Below are 24,220 nucleotides of genomic sequence, written 5' to 3' on the forward strand. Positions count from 1 at the left end.
TCAGAAGTTTGATTCAAAGTTTATTCTACACGTTCAAAAATCGACAATTAAAAAGACTCGATGCGAAATAAGCAAAAACTGGTAGAGGCAAGAATCTGCACCACCTCCGAAAAAACAACTATTTTAATTTATTCAACTTTCTTAGCATCCTTGTTTTGTGGTGGAATGTTGAAAATTGGAACTGTCCAGGTGAGTGGTGGATAGAAGAAGTACAATGCCAACGTGGCAATGTTGACGAGGAGACCAGCAGCGTTGGAAATCTGAAATTTCAAAAAAATGAAATTTTAATTCATGATTATTTCACTTACAGCGATAAACTGATTTCCATGGAGAATTCCGAACAGAAGCCACTGAAGGATCAATGTGAAAATGGCGAACTGGAAACCAGCTGGAATGTACTCAGTGGTGCCCATGGAGATTGCGCGCTTCTGAACAATTTGAATTTAATTTTGAAAATTAAAGTAAGTTTTTAAAAAAAACCAACAATTTCGTAGATTCCTCCAACTAAACTGAAGATCTGTGCTCCAGCAGCCATGGATCCCATAGCGTCGTTGATTGAAGCAGAGTCGTGGGTGTCGACGTAGGCAAAGGCAACTTTGACGGCAAGAGCGGCAGCAACAATTTGACCAATGAGGTATTTCTGAATTAAGAAATAAATTAAAATTTTTGTATTATAGTTTCTAATCCATACAATAGCATGTCGTATTTTTTCTATTAACTTTTTTAACTTTGACAATTAATAGCTTGGTTAATTTTGAAACTTATATAGCTTTGGTTATTTTTGAAACTAGACACCGGTGCCCAAATTGGTGAACAACAAGAAAATCGAAATTTGGAGCCGGCCAACTTGAGCAAAACTTTGAAACATTTTTGGAAAATTTGGGCAAACATTTCCCAAATTTAAACTGTTCAGTTTCTGGAAAAACTGCAAATATGTTGAATTCATTTTTTTATACAGTGCAACGTTTCATACCACTTTACAATTTTTGGCACATTTCCAAGCGAAGTTGTGACCAATCACAAAAATTATCGCAACAAAGTGCTGTCATCTTAATAAATTTGCATTCAAAATAGTAAGCATGTTGTAAGACTACAACACACAAATTTCAATTTCAAATGCATGAATTCTTATCAAAAAAATCAGTTTTTCAGTTATACGTATATGTATACTTACCCTTTTTGGCTGATAGTATGCGAACGCGGAAACATAAAAAGCAAAGAAGACCAAATTGATAGAGTTGATGATGATGTTGGTCTGATCGTTTGTCATATAACCGTGACGGAGCCAGAACGATTGTCTGAAAATTATTGGATTCTGCTAAGCATTTATCTTATGTTCAAAACTTACACAAGCATCGGAAGAACAAAGTTGACTGAACTGAATCCATCGGCAGTGCCTCTCTTGTGCCAGTCGAGCACCATAAACATGGGCAGGAATGTGAAGCCGATCGAGAAGATTCCAAGCCAGACTGTGAAGATTTCCAAGAACATTTCTGAAATTTTTTGAGATTGAAACAGTAGGAAAAAGAAAAGAGGAACACAAATGAAGAGGTGAAAAACTGAAGGTAATTTCAAATTAATTTTAATTTGACAAGACAAGAATGTGACCAAGATGGGAGTTGTTGGGCTGATTGGTAAGTTCAATGCGTTAGTAATACATTCACAGGTAAAAGGTAAAATAAATCGGAGAGACTCCAGAAAATTTTTGAGACGTTTTTAGTAAATTAGTTTTTAAAAAACCCAATGGATCGTGCTAAACAATCGCGAAAACCCGGTTGACAAATTTTGATAGAACAATTAGGAAATTGAAAATGTAGTTCAATATTTTCACATGTCAACGGTTGCACGTGGTGTCAGGATATCCCATTACGGTTTGATCTACAAAAATTGCGGGGTTTTTGCCCAGAAAAAGGTGACATCGGCACACGAAATCGGTTGAGAAATCTGCGTCTAGAAATTCCCGCGATTCTCTTGTAGATCAAACCAAAATTTGGATACTTTGACATCACGTGCGGGTGCTACTCACCAGTGAAAAATTAGTTCAGAACTACTTTTTGAAAAACGCATTTTAGAATCCCTACAATGTTTGAATATTAATATTTGAAACATAAATAAACGACAAAATCAAAATAAATCTTTTTTGGTCGACGACTTTTAGAAAAGTGGCAGAAACTAACTATTTACCACTTTTTGACTATTACAAAAATTCAAACATTTATTGAAAAAGTTTTACCATAATATTTTAACCTTTAAAATTTCCAAAAACGTTTTTCATGACGGTTCAAATTTTAAAGAAGAAAAGCTTAATTTTAGCTGAAATCTTCAAATTTCTTTTTTTTTGGGTCGCAGTGAAATAAAATGAGATAAACCAAAAATTCAAACCGCTTAAAAAATTTTCAATAAATGTTTTGAAATTTTTTAAAAGTATCTTTAAAGTATAAAGTATATCAAATACATTGATCGGTTAGTTCATCTTTAATCACTAAAGTCAAAATGAAAACCGAAAAAAAAAGTTTTTCACCAATTTCACGAACAGCAAAAAAGTAACCGAAATGATGATAAAAGTGTGGAATGAGACGTTGCTTTAAAGAGAATTGAAACAACGATTTACAACATGAACACAAAAAAATACACAAAAAATTTGTAGTTTGTGCCCTGTCACAATGTATCAGTTGTGTTGTCAGGCAAATCGAGTTCAATTTGTATTAAGTGAATATTACGAATTTTTATTCTTTAAAAATGATAAGAAGAATGCACTAATAAAGTGAAATATATCAATGAACGGAACAGAGGAATGTGTCAATATTTGACAGCAAAGTTCAAAAGGCAAAATTTGGAGGAGTTGAAAAGGCTTCCCCAACCAACACACTTCTTGATTTAAAACATTTTGAAAAAAAATCATTATATAAGAATTTTTGATTAAAATCAAGAAAAAATGTAAAATTGCACAACATTAGATGATACCTCTACCCCAAACCACACCAAGAAACTGTGTTAGTATGTTGGTGTGGAGATCGAAATTGAAAGAGACTGCAAGAGACGATGGGAAACAGAGAGAGTGCCAGAGATATTGACAGTTGGGGCCAAGTAATGCACGTGCAGAAGAGGAATGAGAATGCAATGCACTAAAGAACATGGACGGTTGTTGTTGTTGTTTTGATAATGGTTTATGGTCAATGGAACATGGCATTGCCATAAGGAAAGGATCATCGAGTATTTAGTCTTTTAGAAAAACATTCAACCTTTCTTAAAATTTATATGAGTACTCTTAAAAAGAAAGCATTTCAGCTCACTTTTAGACTTCAAAATGAAACCAATGCCATTTGAAAGAGGATCATTGAAAAAGGTCCCTACAAAAAATTTAGCGGCGGAGTGAAAAATACACGAAAAGCAAGTTCAGATCGACTTTTTTCTAGTTCAAAGAGTCGCTAATTTTTTTGTAGGGCGTCTGTGGATTTTTCCCTTAACAAAAATGGCAAAAAAACAGTGTCCATATACCAAGTATAACTGTTAAAAAATTAAACTTTTTCTAAATTTTTCAAAATGATTTTTTAAATTTCGCAACAAAAAAATTTAGAACTGTCTAAATTTTTTTTTGATTTTCAGGGCAGATTTACGACCTACCCTCGACTTTTTTGCGTTTTCCAGATATATCATTTGGTATTGATTTGCAACATCATTTGTCAAATTTTCAGGCTTTTTTCCGCAAAAAGACTTTCAATCTGAAGATAAAATATCGAATTTTAAAGCAATATAAGTGTTTCACCAAGTTTCTTACGGGTTATCAAGCTTTCTCTACAAAATACGGAAAATGGCTGAAAATGTTATTTCTTTTTTTTTAATTGAAGAAAAATTGATAGTGACACCAGTTGAAATGTGATTTAAAGTTTTTATTTTTCTCTCTAAATTTTCTCTGTCAAGCTCAAAATTAGAATTTGAGCGTTTCTTCTTTATTTAATTTCATGTCAAACCACCATTTCAACATGAATCATAATCGAAGAAAAGAAACAAACGACTTTTTGTTCCACTTTGCACGTATTCTGAAATAAAAGTATAAAAACTGAAAATTCGTTCATTGTGGCCTGTGTTACCATGCTCAAGGAAATAATTTTGATTTTCTATTCTTTTATGGTTGTCTTCGGGCATCCACCAAAATGTTACCTACCGCAAGCAAAAGGAACATCTTCAAATTGTTCTTATGAGGCTTCTATTAGAGTGAGTAAATCAGTTTAAATTTTGCCAAAAATTTTCTTTTCCAAAACTATATTTGTAACCTTGCTTTAGCTCTCCAAAATCTGTTTGAATTTTCAGTACCATTTTGACCCTAAAACGAATATATGTCATGCATTCAAATACGAAGGATGTGGTGGAAACGTGAACAATTATGAGACTCCAGGAGATTGCGGTCAGAACTGTAATGTAGACGAAAGTAAATCGATATTCCATTATTTATTTTTTAATTGTATTATTTTTAGAAACATATATACAGTGTGCTCTCGGAGCTCCACCTATATTCGATAGCCGTGGTAATAACAACTGCCCGTTAACAAGTGAGGAGACTGGGGAAGGATGTGAAAGTGACGAGGCTGTGTGTAAATATTTTTCAACGATGGCTCTATGTTGCAACAAAACTGTGGAAGTTGGATTGAAAGAGGATCAATCTACAACATGTCCTTCTGGAAAATCGCGGTGGCAGATTGGTGGAATAACGGTACTTGCCAAGACTTGTGATGACGTCATTTGTCCAAATGGGTACACTTGCCAAAATGGGATGTTCTTTTCTTACTGTTGTGAAAATTGAAAATTGTTAGATGAAAAATTAAGAATTGAGAAAAAATAAAGCTGTAGAACAAACAGAACAAGCAAGATGTTGCAGTGGTATCCCAACCCCTTTTTGGCAAATTTTAAAAACGGAAGCATGAGTTACTATGTCTAAAACTATTCTAGTTATATGTACTTTGGAACTGATCGTGGACGTAGGGCTTTCAGGCGCCAAAACGCCTGACGTGCCTGCCTTCCGGCGACCGCCGCCTGTCTCACGACACGACTGGTGTATAGTGCGGTGCGGAGCCCAAACATTGCCAGGCACTGTGAAACCTCCATCGCATAATGCTCTGCCGCCAAATGCAAAATTGAAACAAGGTGGCCATCAGGTTTCAGGCAGGAAACCGCACCTCCTACGGAAGCCATACATGAAAATAAATGTATTATGATAGTTTTATTATATGAAATAAAAATTATTTAGCACAACAATACGAGTAGAAGTTTCCCTTCTGACAATCAAACCCTGTTGGGCAGAATTTGTGATCACATGATTTTCCAATGAACGCCCTGTCCTTTCCTCCTCTGAATGTTGCATACTTCTTCTTTCCATTTGGACAAACGAGCTCTCTGTCTTGATCCACTTTCTCTGAAATAATTTTATTCATTACTAATAAAACTTAATTTTAGTACTTCTAGACTCCAGTGAGCAGCAAACTCCATTGTTATTTGGTCCGTGGTGGCAGTAGTTTTTATTCGGTTCAGCACATTTTTCATCGTGTTCTTCCTTTCCGCAGTTTTTGGCTCCTCCCGTGTTCAAAGTTGAGGGAGTATTAGCAGGACAAACATGGTGGTCTTGAGGAATACACCTCTGACGGCAGATTCTTGGATCGGCAAAGTTATTCTCATTTCCTCCACATCCGGTATATCCGAATGGCAGGCATCGCTTCACGGTAGGATCATAGTGGTAACGAATCGAAGATGTGTTTGAACATTTCGCGGTTCCCAAGTCAACTGGAGAATCACAAATGTTCTGGGAAACTGATGCACCGAAAAGGAAGGGAAGGAGAAGAAGAATCATTCTGAGAATGAACAGAAACTGAGAACCGGTGGCTTCCTTTTATTGTGCCAAATTATATGATCTTTGGGCTACGTACATGTGAATTGGAAATTCAAAGGGAAAGGGTGCAAATTTGTGAAACGTGAATCATTGTTAGATACTTTATTGTTTAAAAAATCGAGTTTTTTTAAAATTCAAATGACCGTAATTTCAGAAGGCACTATGCAAAAAATATATCCCATTTAATTTAAAAACACTAAGCACAACAGTAAGCAAAATAATTTCCTTGATGACACTTTGTATAGGCTGGGCAGAATGTAGAATCGCAAGTTTTTCCGAACATTGGGATCTTGACACCTCCAATATCAATTTGATGCTTCAGCTTTCCTGGTCCACACTCCTTGGCGTAGTCGGCATCGATTTTGTCTGAAAGATACCTTTTATGAATGTTAATTTTACATTCAATTATTATACCTCTGATTCTCGTGTCGCAACAGATTCCAGTGAATGGGCCATTCAAGCAGAAAGTATTCGGGCCATCGCACTTCAATTGTTCCATTCCTCCACAGTGGCTCTTTCCGTTCTTTCCAGCGACACTATCACTGCCACCTGGGCATGTGAAATAGTCCATTGGAATACAGAAGTTTGAGCAAGCTGAGTAATCCTTGAAATTGTTCTCGTTTCCTCCACATCCAGTGTATTTGAAAGCAAGGCATTTCTTGCTTTCCATGTCGAAGTGATACTGGAAATAGATTATGGGATTTATGCTCCAAATCGGAAAATAACTATTCTCAAATAAGTGTTTTCGATAATCAGATTATGTTGTTAAAATTTAAAATTTCCTCGGAAACTTATCGCTATTTTCCAACAAACTTTAGCCACTTTTTATCCAACTTTAGTAACTTTTTACTTTAGTTACTTAAAATCTATCTTAAAAGTTGCTAAAGTTAGATAAAATTGGCTAAAAATTGGCTAAAAGTGGCTAAGAAACTCCAACTAACTTTAGCAAATTTCCAACAAATTGTAGCATTTTTTAAACCAACCTTTTAACTTTTTAAATAAATGTACCTAACCTTAGAAATTTTCAAAACAACTTTAGCAACTTTCCATCAAACTTCAACACTACTTTGCAAACTTTAGCCCACTTTACCTAACTTTTGCAATTTTTTTTTTGAAATTAGCATTTATGTGTTTAACTCACTCTGACAACTGAAGTGTTGGTGCATTGCTGAACTCCAAAATGAAGCGGATGCTCACATTCAGCACGGAACTGAGCTGAAACATCTATCAAACACAGTAGACCGATTGCTAAAAGAACTTTCAGCATCTGGAAATGTTTTTGATTATATGAACAAAAAACAAGGCAAAACACTGAGTTCAAGAGATAATTATAGATGACCAGACAACATCTAGGCAACATTAAAAAAGTATATTAAAAGTGAAAAAGAGTTTATGGAATTATTTGGTAAAGCTTATGTAGGTTTTATGAAAACTGTAGATTGAAAAGGTTTATTCAAACTGCTGCTGCACAACAGTAGGCAAAGTAGTTTCCTTGATGGCAGGTAGATTTCTGGGGGCAGAATTTGGATCCACATGTTTTCCCAAGCAGAGTGATATCAAATCCGCTCAAGGTTTTTTGGGAAACCTTTTTCATTCCGGGACCACATCCTTCTTTCATATTTTGATCGCTGTTCTCCTTATCTAAAAAGTCGAAAAATAAAATAATGGAAAATAAAATGAACCGAAAAATTTTGGCAACTTTTATACCACTATGCAAATCTTATTGGTGTTCGCTCTCCATATTTTTGTTTTCAGTTTTTTTTTCAAAATCACGTTCGTTTTTGCAAAAGTTTGGAGTGGTGAACTAGATGGGCTAAAAGATGAAAATTGATAAAACTACACACAAAAGTTGTTTGGAAAAACAAAAAAAAATCGTTGACCTACTGACTTCATAGGCATCATAGTTCACAGTTCTAGGGAAATATTCAAATTTCAGTTTTAGAATTCATTTTCCAGAACATTTTCGAAATCTCTCATAAAATATGAAAACGAACGTTTTGTGCATATCGTCAGTGGGGATTTAGCTTTATAATAGTCCAAAATTACCAAATGCAAATTTTTTGTGAATTTGAAAAATTCAAAAAAAATTGAAAATTTCACTATTATATTTCGGCACACTGACATCACATTAGCCTACCTCTGATAGTCTTATCACAGCAAAATCCGAAAAATGCTCCTCGCCTGCAGTAGGAATTGGGTCCAGTACATTTTTCATCACCTCTGACTTCGCAGGTTGTAGTGTTCCTGTCAGTGTTCTTAACCAACGCTGAACCAACTGGACATCCCGAGTAGTCCGCTGGAAAATTCGGAAATAAATTGGAGGTAGTGCTTCCCAGGTAAGCAGGCCCTTGGAAGCCTGCCAAAATATTAGGTTTTTTTTTGAAATTTTAATTAACCTGATGAAAATCAAATTAAGAAATTTAAAAAAACGAGCGTGCGTTTTAGCAGAAGGTGCGAGAACAACCGAGCAGTACGGTAGGAGTTTTGGCGCCTATATGGAAAATCTATCTGTAAGTATACACAGCTCTTTTAACAAATAACTGGAATGTTTTTGAAACGTGGAAGAATAGAAGTAGCACACAGCAAAAATAAGCAAAGAATGGCCCCCGCTTCGAACAATTGTGCACCTTTTTTTTTTATTTGGTCGCCAACTGTCCCCAGCTTTAGAGCATTCGGTTGTAATGCCATTTAACAGAAAACTGCTCTGACTCACCTGCAAAACAGCGCATACACTTTCCCCACGTATCGAAATTGTTCGAATTGCCGCCACAGCCAGAGTATTTGAATGCCAAACATGTTTCCGTATCGGCATCCATATAGAACTGCAAATCAATTAGATGTTTGCTGAACTTTTTTTGCTCGACTTACTCGTAGTGAGGAAGTGTTTGTGCACTTTTGGACTCCGTGGTGCAATGATAGTTGGCAATCAGAAAGTAGGTATCCTTTGTTACCTGGAAAAATAATTGTTGTCTCGTGGTGGGAAATTGGAACAAATATAAACATTTTGGGTGGTGGAAAAACGAATACCTTTAAACAATCTTGGAACCACAATTGGACTTGTAACATTGTCTGGGGAAAGTTGGAAACTTTCAGTTTTCAAGTTAAGTTGAACTTTCATATTTTCAGTTGAGATTTTTTGATAATTCCGATAAAAAATAAATAAAGTACCTACTACAACACAAACAGAGGCAAGCAATAGAAACGGCTTCTTCAACATCGTTGAATTTAATGAATAACCAGTTGGTCTTCTAGACTTCTGAAAATAATTATGGTTTTCCAAATAAATTTTTTTTTTTGAAAAGTTTTACTTGATAATTAATTTCAGAATATCATCACATTTTCAATGGAATATAGGTTGAATACGGATAATGTTAGAGTGGGAGGGATATTTGTTGGTCGATGACATTTAGATAAGAAATGGTAAATGAGGGAAAGAGTGCGGGATGAGAGGACCTAGATTGTTAGAGAAATGGAGAAAGGTCGGAGGTGAACGCCACTTAACATCTGATTTTATTGGTCGATGTTTCTTGACGTGTGTGGTCATTTGCAAACTGGTTTGATGATAATTGGCATGTTTAAAAAAGGAACTATTGTTTTGTTAATTTTTGAAGTCTTCACCAAAATTATTTCTGGTTTTATTTTTCAAGCAATTGTGTACAATCTTGAATCTGACCGTGATTCAGTACCATTTTCTAATAATTTTACAATTAAGAAAATCCTTGTTTAGTTGATGATATGCGTAGATCAGGGAGTTAGAAAATAAATCAAATTGGCAAATTGGCGAAACTTGACACTCTTGGCAAATTGGTATATTGGCAAACTTGGCATACTTGATAAATTGGCAAACTTGGCAAATTGGCAAATTGACAAAATTGGTAAGTTGGCAAAATTGGTAAATTGGCAAATTGGCAAACTTGACAAATTGGCAGATTTAACAAATTGGCAAACTTGGCAAACTTTGTAAATTGGCAGGCTCGAAAATTTAGCAAACTTGGAAAATTGGCATATTTGGCAAATCCGTCTATTGGAAAATTGGCAATCTTCGCAAATTTGACAACTGGGCAGGCTTGACAAATTGCTAAATTGTTAAATAGCCAAATTGGCAAATCGGCAAATCGTCTGCGAATTGTCCGTTTTCCGAAATTGCCGAAATTTGAAAAATGGCGATTTTCTGAAAATTTGAAAAGGATTTTTTTGAAGCAAAACACTTCCAACTTGAACAAAATTAAATCTTCAAAATTCCAACAAAACAACGCCATTTGAAATAAAATGTGTTATTATATAATATACAGGTAATTATTAAACTTAAACAATAATTATTCAAAAATATACTTACACCCTGCAATAGTAAAATGGAAATGATTCTATCTTGCAATAGTTTTGGCTTTTTCAACACTGGAAAAATGAAAAATAATAAATAGAAAAACACGACAAAGAATGAATAATTGGCCTTAAAATTAGTTTGAGAAAAAAAATATATTGAGATTTCAAAGTTATATGGGAAGCGATGAATCTTGACGGCGATCGACATATGGCGGAGGCGCCAAGTAGCTGAGCGGCGGGGCTGTAAAATGAGAAAATGAATAACAGATGTTTCTTGCTCCAGAATTAATGTTTGTTATTTTGTTTCGTCAAATATTTATTTTAGATTTTATTCAACTGATCCAATTGTTAAATTGGAAAGAATCTGGAAGTTTGATTTATCATGAGAAAATAATTGCGTGTTATGTTTTTTTTGTTTGGGATTTGTTTCAAAATTGCAGAAATGCTTGAATTTTGTTCTAATTTTCTCTAAAAACGTCATCGATGGGAACATATAAATATCTTCAATTCCAATTTTGTATCTGCTTTGTGTCTACACGAAAAACTGCTAACTAAAGTAAATATTAATTTTGAAGTGTTGAAAATAAAATTAAACGGACATTGGGTACTGTCAATCTTTGGAAAAAACATAACTAGGTTTTACAAAAAAATGTACCATTTTTTCGAGGCTAAAATCGGGGAAACTCAGTTTTTACCTATTTTTCTGGAAGCCGTAGATCAAAAAAAATTATTTTAGTTCAATATTTTAACTATGTTTAAAAATTCATATACCGTCACTTTAGGGGTTCCAACATGCGAAAGTTATACAAAAATGCACCTTTCAAATCTCCAAACGAGTTGTCAGTTCCAGATCTTCCAGTTTCAGATCTTCCCGTCTCATTTCTCTGAGAATCATTCCTTCTTCGCCGATTAGCATTGTTCCATACGATGTCTCGAAGTGTTCCCGATCTCATCATCGGTGGTCCATTTCTCCCGCAATCCATTGCAACAATTGCAGCAAATATCAACGCAAGAATTACAACGATTACAGCCAGGACTAGAAGCTGTGTCTCGCCACGTGTCCACACATCTGGAATGAGCAAAGCTTACTAGTTAGGCTGAGCGGAAATTTCCAAAAATTTCAAAATCGGCAATTGTAGAATATGTAATCGGAAAAAATTCCAATTACTTCAAAAATTGGGTTTTGCTAATTTTTTAAGTTCTTGATCTAAAATTTGTTTGAACGCGATATATTTCAAATCGCCGAAAAACTTTAATTGACGCCCACACCTGCTACATAATTAAAGACATGCAAACTACTGATATTTCTAGAACATACCGAATCCATCTCCAATATTATCTAAATTAAATGGATTCTCAGCTGCCATGAGCCCTGGTGTCGTTGTAGCCATATCCTCCATATCCTGATATTTGGCGTAAAATGTTGCGTAGAGCATGCTACGTTTCGATCGAAAACCGATTACCTCTTCAACCATCTGAAATTGATAGTACTACGTAAGAGGGGAGTGGTGCGAGTACTACGTTGTTTTTGTCGTTTTGACATGTTTTGACAGAGAGTAGGTAAAAAGAGAAAAAGATGGAGGGACAGAAAAAAAAAAAGTGAATTTTGGTGACGGTGATAATACTGATTTTTCTTCATTTTTCTCTTCCCCATCTATCTGTCCCGTTTCTGTTTTTGTTCGTTTCGGTTTGATCGATTATTCGATTTTATTCCTTTGCCCGTTATTTTTATGCGATGGGGAGGGAATCGAGAGGCGCTTCTTTTCTTTTTTGTTGTTAGTCAACAATATGGAAATTGCGGGAGAGTTTTTGAATTCTTGAAAAACGGGAAAATGGGTCTTGCCACGCTGACCATGAGTTATAGTAACTTGTAACAATTTATGACCATAAATTGCATCAAAAGTTTCAAATTACGATACATAAACGAAAATTTGTTGCTACAATTTTTTTGAGGGGATTTCAAAAATAATTTAGCTTTAAACTTTATATAAACTTACCATAAAATGACACAAATTACAGTAATTTGTTGGAAGCGTGGTGAGACCCAAACGCGTGAAATATGGCAAAAAATCCAATTTTAGAGTCCACGTAATATTGTAAAATATTTATCGAAAAAAAAGGGTCGTGAAACCGAATTGAACTGTTGAAAAACATTTGAAAATTATTCTAATTTTTTTTATGATACTTTGAAAAAATATTTTGCAAAAAGGCTTATTTTTTAACCATTTTTCCGCAAATTTAATTGATTTTTTACAGTTTCTACAAAACAAGCAAATCTATTTGAATTTGCCGAAAAACTCTAAAAAAGTTAACCTGGGCTAATCAGTCATTCAAAATTTTTTGTGCAAAATTTTAAAAAATCACAAAAAATTTTGAAAAATTTAATTTTTCAATCATTTAAAATGGGTCGTGAAACTGATTTGAACTGTTAAGAAACATTTTAAAAACATTATAAATTTTTTTCAGATTTTTAATACAATATTTTGTAAAAGAAACCAACTTTTTGCCCGTTTTTCGGGAAATTTAACTGATTTTTTTAATAGTGTCCGTTTGTGAAGGTAACAAACCAAGAAAATTAATTTTAATTTGCCCCGAAAACTCCAAAAAAAGTTTACCTGGGTTAATCCGAAATTCGAAATTTTCTTTGCAAAATTTGAAAAATCCAAAATTTTGAAAATTTTTAAATCTATTTTCCATTATTTTATGCAAAACTGAAAGTTGTGCATTCCGATAATCTCATCACGATTCAAAACAATATCGCATTATTTTCAAAATTTAGGATCTAGATATTTGTTGCTAGATACCATAACTTTAATTCTATCTCGTGCTACTTTGTAATATCACACTACTACATATATTACCAATTGATCAAAACATTTATGAAAACAAAATAAATGTTTAGTTGTATTGTTCACATGAACACTGTTATTGAATTTTCAATTGTCGACCTGCACGTTGGACACTCTCGAAAATCGCTTGCATCGTAGCAGCCGGAACATGTGATCAGATGACGACACGGCATGAAAACAATTGATGGTTTTGTTGCCAAACATATGCAACACTCGGCTACCAGCTTCTCCTGAAGACGTTGAAAATCGCGATTACGTGATCGAAGTTGCTCTTCGACTTCCTCGACACGACGTTCCATTGAGAGTTTTGATTCGTGAACATTGGTCTCTAGTTGTGGGAAACTCTCAAACTGAAATAAAAATCTATGAGAAAAGGAATCGAAATAGTTGAAAATATTATTACATAGGGCTTGCAATGACAAAATAATGTTTGGAAAACATTTCAGATCAAGGATAAAGTGCGGAAACTTTTTTTTGGCAGTTTTAAGCGATTGTGTCAAAAAATAAAACACAATTTGATAAATATTAAAATATTATTTACTTTACTTTAAAAATGCGAAAAAATTCTCCGAAAATGTACGAAAGTTTGACGAATTACTGTTTTTTTTTCCCGGAAATTGACGACTTCTACGTCTGTGGGTTTTCGCCCCAAAATTTTTTATGATTTTTTTTTCAAGTTTGTTCAAAAATTTGGCTGAGTTATTTTCGAATTTAATGCCAAAATTAATAACCTAGCTTCAACATTTCCGCGTTTTTTTTTTCGGATAACCTTATTGGGATTATTGATTTTGAACATGATTTGTAAATTTTTCAGACATTTTTCCATTGAAAACTTAATAATCCAAAAATATTCACTGAAGCTCTAAAATTAGCTCAACATGCGGAAAAATATCAGAAAATTTTAAAATTGTTGTGTTTCAAAAAAAAATTTAAAACAAAAAAATTAAAATAACCGAAAAAAAATTAAAACTACATGGCCATTCATTTGAATTTTTTTTTTGCAAAATTGAAAATATTTTTCAAAAAAAGGAATATTCTATGAATTAATGACAGTTGCATTCGATGTATTGAAACAGTTGTGTGCCATTTATGGGGTTATTCAAGTAATGTAGCAGAATGTATTTAAATACATTTCTGACGTCACATATGTATTTAAATACATATTTTTATGTACTTGAATACAGTTGTGACGTAATTTTTCTACACTTTTAAATTTTCCGACAATACTTGAATAACCCCATTAGATGTAAATAAACCCACAGACGCTACTCTTTTGAATTGATCTACATTTGTTTTTTTAGTATTAGCGCTTAAAATATGAGTAATAAAATCAAATTTTTACATTTTTACGTTGAACAATGCCAATAAGTTTTGAAAACGTTGATAAAAATGTGATAATTAACCCGTACAGAATATAGCAAGTTTCAACTAACCAATTCTTTGTAGAGCATTTTGACAGCATTGATGTTTGGCAAAAATTCAGTTGAAAGGTCGACAAGTTGACTGTGTTTCTTTGTTAATTCATCGAGCAGCACCAATGGCTTCTGGAATAATTAAAATATTCCTTAATATAACTGTTAAATAACCAACCAATTGATAACTTTTCTCCTCCATTCGTTTTGTAACATTAGTCTGTTCATCCAACAGGTTACTCTTCCGTTCCAGCTCCATCTCGACGTCGGTCTTCTGCTTTTGAAGGTTCAAAATCTCCTCGTCTTTTCGTGCTTTCTCTTCAGAATAAATTTTTTTACGATGCTCAGACAGCTCTTTTTGGTCGTGAATTTCTTGTTGTTGGCGGTAGTTTTGGATTGTCTAGAGAGCTAATGTTATAGTTAAAGGTTAAAAAATGTCAATTTCCAAGTAACCAACCAGTTTATCAAGTGCATCAGCTGTCTCTACTCTCTCTTCCATCAGCCTATTCATCTCATCTTTACAATCTTTCAAATCTTGCTCCGAATCTTCCAGAAGCCGCTTCAATTCTTGAACTTCTGACAAACACTGTTCTTTTTCATTTTCTAAATGGTTTATTCTATTCTGAAAAGACTCAAACTAGTTATGAGAGAGAAAGTTCATAAACAAGGTCACTACCTTAAGAATAGTGAATTGACTATCGACCTCCTTTCGATCACGTTCTTTTTCTCTTTCCAGTGTGGCGAGAAGGCGAACAATGTCGTGGGAGTCGCGGGTACTTCTGGAGGTTAAGAGGATTAGGTCAGGAACATTTATTGTGTTAGTTTTACTTTCAAGATGCAGTTTTTGTATATCACAATATTTTGCAGACACTTCTGAACTTGAAAAATAGTAAAAAAAAAGGTTTTTTGAAAAATTGCGACAAATTTTATCATTTTAATGTCAACTAAAGTGCACACTTACATTCAGGTTTTTTAGGACTTTACCTCGAAATTGACTTTTGCAGGGGCTGACACAAAATATATTGTAAAAGCAGTTTTGCGATTTTCGTACAAAAATATGGTACCCGGTCTCGGCACGACAAGTTTGTGTCTAATTTCAGAAAGTGCGCTCCTTTAAAGATTACTGTACATTCAAATTTTTGTTGGTGCGGAATTTTCATTGATTTACGATAAGCACGTGGAGTCAGAAAGCCCCATTCCGCTTTGATCTACGAAAAATGCGGGAGGTGAGACGAAGATATCTCAACTGATTTCGCATGATTAAGAGTGCTGACGTCACAATTTTCTGGGAAAAATTTCCCGCATTTTTTGTAGATCAAACCGCAATGAGACATCCTGACATCACGTAGATAAAAATATATCTAAATGTATTATTTTCTAAACTCAAATATAACTATAATGTGAATTTTAACAAATTTTGAAAAAATTTGATACTACTGTAATCTTTAAAGGCGCACACCTTTTCGCATTTGGAAAAATAATGTCGTGTCGAGACCTGAGACCGTATTTTCGGCGCAAAAGTCGCAAATTATTGCGTATCGGTAATATACTTGCCTTGGAGTTGACAAATGAAACGATGAAGATCTCCCAACCGAAAGATTTCGATGAGACTTGGAACTATGCGGGTGTAAACTTGTCACAGAGCTTGACATCAAATCTCTGAAAACCAAAATTTTCAAAAAATGGAAAGTCTGCTCAATTTACTAGGTAGGCGGCAAAACACCTGCCTGCCTGCCTGCCTGGCCTTTACCTGCTTACCCTGGACTATTATGTTTCCTGCTCGACCGGGAGTCTCCTTTCCCTGTCACTTTATTCAGAATGTCCAGCATAACATCAAAGTTCTCGAATCGCTCGAATTCTTTCGAACCTTCTTTCGAGTTGGCTTTCAGAGCGGAGATGATCTCTTCTTGGTTGTAACCCCACTCGGATGCCAACTTTATTTGATCCTACACGAAATTAAACATTTGGAATAATTGAAAAAAAAAACTGAAGTTTCGTTTTATTTAAGTTACTATATCAATTTAATTATTTATCTACAAATTTCAAACATTAATTCAAACATTTCTAGACAAGCAGAGAGATTTTTCGACAAAAATACGGTAGCTGGTCCCGACATGACTATTTTTTGTTAAATGCGAAAAAGATGTGCGCCTTTAAAGACTACTGTAATTTCAAACTTCGAAATTTTCATTGATTTTTAAAAGTTTTTCTCATGGATTTGTGTATTGTTACAGCGACGAAATTTTGAAACTACAGTGCTTTTTAAAGGCGCACGCCGTTCTGAACTTTAAAAACAATTATTCGTGTCGAGACCGAGTACCGTACTTTTGACTCGAAAATCCAACTGAAAAAAGCGCCAAACTTACATGGATGGAAAGATCAGTCATAGTCGATGAAATTGATAATCCTAGGGAATTATTACCTCAAAATAGTTTTTCAAACTTTTTTTATTGACTCAAGAATTGCATATGCAAAAAAAAGGCTAATCAAACAAAAGGTGAATCGTGAAAAAGTACAAAAAAAAATGAGGAAACAGATGTTATCATATAGGCGTGAAGTTGCACATTGTGCAAACAAACAATAAAAACTTGGAATGGAAGCAGAATGGCAGAAGAGGTGGAAAAACGACGAGTGCTGAAAATTTATGCATTTGAAGTTTTCCGCGATTGCCACCAATCCGATTATTGTTTAGTACGTCAAGTTTTTCGGGTATCAATGCGGTGGGTTGTTGAGTTTGAATTCTGAAAAAAAAATGGAACGACGAAGGAGAACAGCCATAAAGTCTGGAAAAAAGGAATCGGATACAGATTACAGTTTTTGTAGGAACTCACAATCAGTTGTTCTTTTTTTTTAAATTTATTTTTTAAACTTTTAAATAGTTTTCCGTCCACTTAAATCCCTTGAATACGGACAAACAAAGAAAAACAGCTAACTTTCAGACTTGGAATTTTTCTACAGTAAACTTGAAACGCGCTGCGAGACCCAACCCTTCAAAGGCGCACGGATTTTCATACGATGGTCCGTCACGAAATGTGTTAGCTTGAGAAATTTGTTTTCGAAAATTTCTCGTTTTTAATTTTTGACCAAATAAATTCGAACTTTGCGCGTTTTTTTTTGCTTTTATTTTTTATTTTGAAACAATTTCAGGAATTTTTGATTTAAAAATAGTTTCGATTTCAGTTTTAAATTTCATTTATTCGAGTAAAAAAAGACTGGAAAATATTTTTTCAAAGTCAATTTAGAAATTTTATTTTTTGTAAATCCTGCAGCTCGAGTATTGCACGGAAATAATTGTGGCTATTCGTATTTTTTCAGGTTTTCCGTTTTAAACATTGTGAAAATATTTATATTTATGTTTTTAGATTATTTAATTCCACCGAACGTGGATCCACAGAGACCCGAAGAACTCGGGGGATGTCCAATTGGGGGGATTACCAACTCGGGGGATTGGCCCCGCCCACAGAACCGTGGCTTGCAATACGCCCATTTCTGCAACTGCCGCACGGTTATAAAATTATTTTTTCTTGTTATTTCTCGCTCTATTGAGAAAAATACAGGTTTAAAACCGTGCGGCAGTTGCAGAAATGGGCGTATTGCAAGCCACGGTTCTGTGGGCGGGGCCAATCCCCCGAGTTGGTAATCCCCCACGGCCTCCACCACGTGAAATGCGCAGAGAGAGCGCAGAGAAAAAGGCGGTCTCTGCGTCTCTCACCTCCACAGCATGGCGAGAGTGCGCGCTCAACCACCTCACTTAGAAGGAGTCGGGAAGAAAGGAAATTGCATATTTCTGAAAAGAAACAATTGGAACGGATAAAGAGTACTGTCCTCTACAGTCTGGCATAAATTTCACAGAATAGTTTTGTCATTGAAATAAGTGAAGAGAGTGAACATAATATTACACATTCCCCTCTAAAACGAGCAAGTTTAAGATTTTTTCCCAAATTTTTTTTGTAAAATGTATTCAATATATTCCCAATTAATGAGTTAATACAAAAAAACCCCAATAAATAAGTTATGAGAGAAACTTTTTGTGACATCAAACATTACAGCTCAAAATTTCAGCACTTTCCGGAAGCTAGTGACCGTAAAATGAAAGATTTCAAAAATCGGAAACAATACGATTGTTCTAATTTTTAATACGCACATTTTAACATATCACACATAAAAATCCGTCAATGTTGAAAGATGTTATTTGATCTAGAAGGTTGACTACAGTACTAAAATGACCAAATTTTCAGATTTTTCGCAATTTTCAGGAAATAGTTGGCTTGGAGTCAAAAATCGGAAACAATACGATTGTTCTAATTTTTAATACGCACATTTTAACATATCACACATAAAAATCCGTCAATGTTGAAAGATGTTATTTGATCTAGAAGGTTGACTACAGTACTAAAATGACCAAATTTTCAGATTTTTCGCAATTTTCAGGAAATAGTTGGCTTGGAGTCAAAAATCGGAAACAATACGATTGTTCTAATTTTTAATACGCACATTTTGACATATCACACATAAAAATCCGTCAATGTTGAAAGATGTTATTTGATCTAGAAGGTTGGGTGCTTTGGTACAGTACCCACTCTACTGCGCCCTCACACTTTGGATGCTCCTATCTCCGCTCCTATGAAAGTTACAAAAAAGTTGTCAACTAACAAAATGTTCAGTTTGACATTGTGAACATTTTTTCTGTTGACAATATTTTTCTAACTAGTAAGACAAATTTTTTACAGGCCCCGAAAGCCGTATTTATGAGAAAATCAGAGATCAGTTCATAACTCAAAAAATAAAGACATTAGAAGAAAGTAGTCAACTACAAATTTGTTAGATATCTTATATAGAGTATGTTTCCGATAGAAAACTCAATTTTAATGTTCAGGATTTTTTGACATGGCCAGTTTAAGATGATCAATTTTCAAAAGTCAAAATCTCTATTATTTTTGTAGATAGAAATGTAGTTCTTGCTGGTAAATGTTGTTTTTTATCTGCTTAACATTTTCTCAGTTGAACATATTTTTGTATCTTCAACGAGAACAGAGATTTGATGGTTTTAAGAGAGGGTACCGTATCTGGGACTTCAATCATCAAATCATAGCTGTATCTTTTTAGTGGAACGAGATATCAAAAAATTGTCAACTGTGGAAATGCTCGCCTATTTGTGATGTTTATTTTGTCAGTTCATCGCTAGTTTCTATCTCCAACGCGAAAAAAGTTGTAGTTGTTCAAAGTCCATACGATACATCCACTTGCCACGTGAAGAGCGAGAATCAGCCCGAAGCCACAGTCGTACATATTTTCTTTATTTAAACCGTTCAAATACACTCATCGTATTATATTTAACAATTTTCAATCTAAAAAAGTGCTCTTCTGTCCAGAATTCTTCTAATTCCAACTAATTCTTGCTAAAAATCACTGAAAAACAGATCGTATTAACTATTTATTGTAAGTTCCGACTTTCCATTTTATCAACTTCACTATTTCTGTGAAAAAAATTCGAAATTTCGTTCAAAAATAGCGATTCTAGCTCAATTTCATGAATATCTGTTGAAAGCGGCGGCGAGGCAAGGTGGTCGTCCGCAAACGCGCAAACAAAAAGCGAGAGAGTGTGCGCATTTCTCGTGCGGGAGGCCGTGATCCCCCCAATTGGACATCCCCCGAGTTCTTCGGGTCTCGATCCACAAGCTCAAACAAAAATTACTTCCGCAATTTCGCGTCAATTGTGATGCTTGCGTACCTTTTCTCCATTTCGAAACTGCCGCCGCAAACGTTTCCTCTCTCTCGCCGTTTTCCCATTCTATTTTCATTTTCAACCGCTATAGTTCATTCAGATTCGAGAGCGTCGAGACAACAAAATATCCTGTTTGAATTGGCGCTCGTCGACAACCTGCACATCACTGTTGGTCGCTGACGTCACCCCTCCCGCTGCGGCGTATATATACTCAGTCGATCGTCGCTGCTTGCTGCCAGATTGGTGAGTCGAATTTTCGCTCTCTTCGAGTGTGTCTTTCTGTGATCAGAGGGCCCCGTGTGTGGTATAAAACATGAAAATTGTAATGAAATGCGTGTTGAAAATGTGAAAAATTGGAAAAAAACATTTTTTTTTTGAAGAAGGTATGTAAAATCGATTATGAGTCATATTTTTTGCAATTTCACCATATAATAATAATTTCTTCAAAAAATCGTCTACGCAAATTTAAGAACGTAACGTCACGTTGGAAAATCGATTTTTCTCAATTTTTTTTTTCATTTTGACTAGCCCGCTTCGAGAAACCTGTTTCTTGCCACTCTTAATGGGGGTTTTTATGAAATGAACATGGTTGGAAGTGTCGCAGACGAAAAATCTCGGAAAAGTTTATCTATTCATTTTTTTTAAAACAGGAACGACAAACGTCCAACATGGCACACGGCAATGGAATCGCCGAGCTGTACAAGTCGGTTATGGCCGATGTTATCGCCAATATGAAAGAAGCGTTTCTCGATGAGAACATCGACGTCGACGTTTTATCTCAACTCAGGAAAGAATGGGAGGATAAAGTGAATTCGAGTGGATGTGTCGACTTGGAGAGCAATGCACCACCACCGGCACCACGCCAACAGCATCACGTACCGCCGAGTGCCGTTCGTCCGAATCCGATGCCTCCACAGAGACCCGTTGCTCAGCAGCCAGTGAGAGCTTTGTCGGCTCTTCACGCAGCACACATTGGAGATGCTCCGATTCGAATGGCGTACACTGGCCAGCCAACGGTTATTTAATTTAATTATTGTTTTTTTTTAAATGCGACTAATACTCCAGCAGGACAAATTTCCAAATTTCGTAACGAAACTGCTCAAAAAATTGACTAATTTCTGCAAAAATCTCGAATTTTGGCCACTTTTTCCCTGTCACATCGGTCCGAAATTGATTTTTTTTTGAAATTATCATCCTTCATTGCAGATTTGGGTGGTTTATCTCATGTAATTTCGCCAATTAAAGTACATTTAAAGCCGATAGGTAACCGACAGGCTTTAAATGTACCTTAATCGATGAAATTAAATGATAGGGATGATAATTCCAAAAAATTCAATTTCAGACAGATGTGACACGGAAAAAGGGAAAAATTCGAGATTTTAGCTGAAATCAGTGCAATTTTTCAAAAATTTCGCAGTTTCATTATGAAATTCGTTTTTTTTAGCCCATTTTGGGTCTATACATTCAAAATCGTCAAGAATCTTGCACGACTCCTACGTAAACCACAAAACTAAACCATCGTTTTTCAGCAACATCCATCTCAAGTTCGCATGTTCAATCCACAATTTCAAGGTGGAATTCACTTTCAACCGGGACAAGTGTTCGTTGTGCAGCAACCAAATGGTCAGAATATTCCAATGTCGATTATGCCGAATCAGATTCCACAGCATCGAATTATTCATCAAGGACAGCCACAACAGGCTCAGCAGCAGCAGCCTCAACAGGGCAATCAACTTACCCATATGAATCAAATGGACGGAAATGTGGGATCCGAATCAGACGGAGAAGGACCTAGTGGACCTGTAAAACTTGCTCCAAAAAAGACAAAGTGCTCATTGAGAGTCCGTGGAAGTGGAGCAAGTGAGAAGAAAGCGATGAAAGTCTTGGGATCACTATTGAAAGACTTTCAACTCGACGGAGGTGGCGGTGGAATGTCTGATTCTTCCAGTGAAGATGAGCCTGACGATGATGATGATCCACTTCGAAGAATCGCTGATCGCATGGGAAATGGTGAAGTTGAAGATGGAGATCAAGTGGCAGAAGAGGAACCATTGAATTCTGAAGATGATCAATCAGACGATGAAGATTTGACGATGCTATTCGAGGCGGACAATGTTGTCATGTGCCAGTTCGAGAAGGTTAATTCTATTTATTTTATAAGTTAAATTGTCGAATCTTGCAATTTTCAGGTGAATCGTGCCCGTACCAAGTGGAAGTTCCAGCTCAAGGATGGAATTATGCACATCGACAAAAAGGATTACTGCTTCCAGAAGTGTACCGGAGAAGCTGAATGGTGATTCGATCACCGATTTACAACATCTTTAACATTATTATCATTATTATTTCCAAATAATTATTCCCCCATTCTCATGTCCCCGCTAGTCCAGGATCCAATGAACAATATGCCTGAAGTGTAGTCTCATGCACTGTGATTTCCGCCCTTCCGCCCCGTTTTCATCAATTTTCCTTCATCATCAGTGATTCCCGATTCTTACATCATTTCTGTCTTAAAACTTCTTCCTTAAACCAAGGTCTGTAACATTGAATTTTACGATAATTCTCTTTGCAATATTCTCTATTTGTTTGCCGTTTATCTTTTTTTTAAAGTTCATCAACTTCATTCGTAGAATTCATCTATAAAATGTACCCCACCAATTCCTCTCCAGTTTTAGTACTTATTTATGAATGGATGAAGTTTTCAGATCTATACTTATATTGTATTCAATTGGTTTTCAAATTTTCAATATTTTTTAGGTTCAATTCCAGATGGACTTGCTGCCGGGTTTTCGAGAAGAAATTCTCAGAAAATTTATCGGTGAAGGTGGAAAAATCGTAACAACGAAGCATCTGGAACGATTTCAACTTCTAATCACGGCGATTTCAAGGTACTCACTGAAAATTAAAAACAAAAAAGGAATAAAAATATATTCTAAGAGATGGAAAGCTTATCCGAGGAGTTTTGGATCAAAAATCGAGATTCAATCGAGAATTGATGAATCGTGAGAAATACGAAACACCTTATATCGTCGAATTGCCCGGAGACCATCCAGCTGATACAGAACATGTTAGATATAGTGTTTCTTTGGTAAGAATTGGATTTAATTCTGAAAATAAATGGAAAAAATTGAATCTTAAGTGATTTTTTAATTTCTGGCAAATCAGCAAATTGCCGAAATTGAAATTTTCGGCAAATCGGCGAATTGCCGGAATTGAAATTTCCGGCAAATCAGCAAATTGCCGAAATTGAATTTTCCTCCAAACCCGGCAATTTGCCAGAATTGAACATTTTCGGCAAATAGGCAAATTGCCAGAATTGAAAACTTCTGGCCAATTGGCAATTTTCCGAATTTGCCGAACGGCAATTGCCGCCCACCAATGAATTTGGCCATAGTGGCCCCCATATTTTGAAAATATTTATATTTTAACTTTATTTTTCATTTCAGCCGCGCACAAAACGAGTAATTGCACTTCGCTATGAAAAGGAAACACCTTCAACATCTTCTGAAACAAAAACGAAGCGAATCCGGACGGCTGCTCAACTTTTAGGAGATACTGAAGATTATTGTTGTAGGGTTAGTTTTTTTGTAATTTTCCAAAATTAATATGCCAAATATATTTCAGACTTGTTTCAAACGTTTCTCTCGGAAATTCAATTTGGAACGCCACGAGGACGGGTGTTTGCCGAAGCCAATTCTTTTCCAATGCCCAATTTGTCATCAAAAGTATAAAAGAGCTCCATATTTTGCGGTAAGCATCGAATATTCTTGGTTCAACGGAAAAATTTAAATATATTTTTTTTCAGGCTCATATTCGGCAACACGAAGCTGAAGAGAAACGACAACATCGTGACGTCAAACGTCTTGCAATTGAGCATGGAAATATGGACGAAATACGACGAAAAGCTGAAGAATCTGTGAATAAACTGTCGATTCCTTATGAATTCGGAACTTTTTTATAGAATTCGAATAAAAATTTGGAATATTTAATGCTGATGTTTCCAATTTCACAACAACAAAACACGATCGTTAAA

At 35.2% G+C, this 24,220-nt stretch overlaps 10 protein-coding genes across 10 annotated transcripts; 4 read left to right on the plus strand and 6 right to left on the minus strand.

Annotated features, from left to right (window-relative positions):
* Positions 1-2: 2 nt before the first annotated feature.
* Positions 3-1,499, minus strand: swt-7 (Sugar transporter SWEET). Its single transcript, NM_071948.4, has 5 exons — positions 1,349-1,499; positions 1,175-1,298; positions 485-640; positions 309-428; positions 3-260 (listed from the first exon to the last, which is right to left on the minus strand). Exons 1-5 carry the CDS (start codon positions 1,489-1,491, stop codon positions 129-131), a joined length of 675 nt encoding a protein of 224 aa, NP_504349.1. The 5' UTR covers positions 1,492-1,499; the 3' UTR covers positions 3-128.
* Positions 1,500-4,082: 2,583 nt separating this feature from the next.
* K11D12.13 (BPTI/Kunitz inhibitor domain-containing protein) lies at positions 4,083-4,855 on the plus strand. Its single transcript, NM_001038409.5, has 3 exons — positions 4,083-4,215; positions 4,312-4,429; positions 4,476-4,855. The coding sequence occupies exons 1-3, from the start codon at positions 4,093-4,095 to the stop codon at positions 4,799-4,801; spliced, it is 567 nt and encodes a 188-aa protein (NP_001033498.1). The 5' UTR covers positions 4,083-4,092; the 3' UTR covers positions 4,802-4,855.
* A 349-nt stretch (positions 4,856-5,204) lies between these two features.
* K11D12.6 (BPTI/Kunitz inhibitor domain-containing protein) lies at positions 5,205-5,842 on the minus strand (the record flags this gene model as incomplete). The annotated part of the gene is made up of 2 exons (NM_071949.8): positions 5,205-5,410; positions 5,455-5,842. 2 exons carry the CDS (start codon positions 5,840-5,842, stop codon positions 5,238-5,240), a joined length of 561 nt encoding a protein of 186 aa, NP_504350.1. The 3' UTR covers positions 5,205-5,237.
* A 127-nt stretch (positions 5,843-5,969) lies between these two features.
* Positions 5,970-7,148, minus strand: K11D12.7 (BPTI/Kunitz inhibitor domain-containing protein; the record flags this gene model as incomplete). The annotated part of the gene is made up of 3 exons (NM_071950.6): positions 5,970-6,247; positions 6,296-6,563; positions 7,023-7,148. 3 exons carry the CDS (start codon positions 7,146-7,148, stop codon positions 6,078-6,080), a joined length of 564 nt encoding a protein of 187 aa, NP_504351.1. The 3' UTR covers positions 5,970-6,077.
* Positions 7,149-7,255: 107 nt separating this feature from the next.
* On the minus strand, positions 7,256-9,342 carry K11D12.11 (BPTI/Kunitz inhibitor domain-containing protein). Its single transcript, NM_071951.3, has 6 exons — positions 9,190-9,342; positions 9,050-9,137; positions 8,750-8,832; positions 8,595-8,703; positions 8,019-8,177; positions 7,256-7,522 (listed from the first exon to the last, which is right to left on the minus strand). The coding sequence occupies exons 2-6, from the start codon at positions 9,096-9,098 to the stop codon at positions 7,335-7,337; spliced, it is 588 nt and encodes a 195-aa protein (NP_504352.2). The 5' UTR covers positions 9,099-9,137; positions 9,190-9,342; the 3' UTR covers positions 7,256-7,334.
* A 796-nt stretch (positions 9,343-10,138) lies between these two features.
* K11D12.8 (uncharacterized protein) lies at positions 10,139-11,685 on the minus strand. Its single transcript, NM_071952.4, has 3 exons — positions 11,523-11,685; positions 11,022-11,273; positions 10,139-10,445 (listed from the first exon to the last, which is right to left on the minus strand). Exons 1-3 carry the CDS (start codon positions 11,677-11,679, stop codon positions 10,375-10,377), a joined length of 480 nt encoding a protein of 159 aa, NP_504353.2. The 5' UTR covers positions 11,680-11,685; the 3' UTR covers positions 10,139-10,374.
* A 1,376-nt stretch (positions 11,686-13,061) lies between these two features.
* Positions 13,062-16,887, minus strand: exc-14 (RING-type domain-containing protein). The gene is made up of 8 exons (NM_071953.6): positions 16,832-16,887; positions 16,224-16,411; positions 16,020-16,124; positions 15,142-15,244; positions 14,923-15,087; positions 14,644-14,865; positions 14,487-14,597; positions 13,062-13,403 (listed from the first exon to the last, which is right to left on the minus strand). The coding sequence occupies exons 1-8, from the start codon at positions 16,850-16,852 to the stop codon at positions 13,116-13,118; spliced, it is 1,203 nt and encodes a 400-aa protein (NP_504354.1). The 5' UTR covers positions 16,853-16,887; the 3' UTR covers positions 13,062-13,115.
* A 3,403-nt stretch (positions 16,888-20,290) lies between these two features.
* On the plus strand, positions 20,291-22,898 carry pqn-51 (Prion-like-(Q/N-rich)-domain-bearing protein). Its single transcript, NM_001392508.1, has 4 exons — positions 20,291-20,433; positions 20,841-21,206; positions 21,720-22,328; positions 22,380-22,898. Exons 2-4 carry the CDS (start codon positions 20,859-20,861, stop codon positions 22,485-22,487), a joined length of 1,065 nt encoding a protein of 354 aa, NP_001379665.1. The 5' UTR covers positions 20,291-20,433; positions 20,841-20,858; the 3' UTR covers positions 22,488-22,898.
* On the plus strand, positions 20,320-20,370 carry K11D12.14 (uncharacterized protein; the record flags this gene model as incomplete). The annotated part of the gene is made up of 1 exon (NM_001361760.1): positions 20,320-20,370. The coding sequence occupies one exon, from the start codon at positions 20,320-20,322 to the stop codon at positions 20,368-20,370; it is 51 nt and encodes a 16-aa protein (NP_001348775.2).
* Positions 22,899-22,944: 46 nt separating the features above from the next.
* Positions 22,945-24,174, plus strand: K11D12.12 (C2H2-type domain-containing protein). The gene is made up of 5 exons (NM_171455.4): positions 22,945-23,075; positions 23,125-23,275; positions 23,634-23,762; positions 23,812-23,937; positions 23,993-24,174. Exons 1-5 carry the CDS (start codon positions 22,957-22,959, stop codon positions 24,146-24,148), a joined length of 681 nt encoding a protein of 226 aa, NP_741535.1. The 5' UTR covers positions 22,945-22,956; the 3' UTR covers positions 24,149-24,174.
* The last annotated feature ends 46 nt before the right edge of the window (positions 24,175-24,220 follow it).

Source organism: Caenorhabditis elegans, chromosome V (genome assembly GCF_000002985.6).
Source record: "Caenorhabditis elegans chromosome V".
In the NCBI taxonomy this organism is placed as follows: domain Eukaryota; kingdom Metazoa; phylum Nematoda; class Chromadorea; order Rhabditida; family Rhabditidae; genus Caenorhabditis; species Caenorhabditis elegans.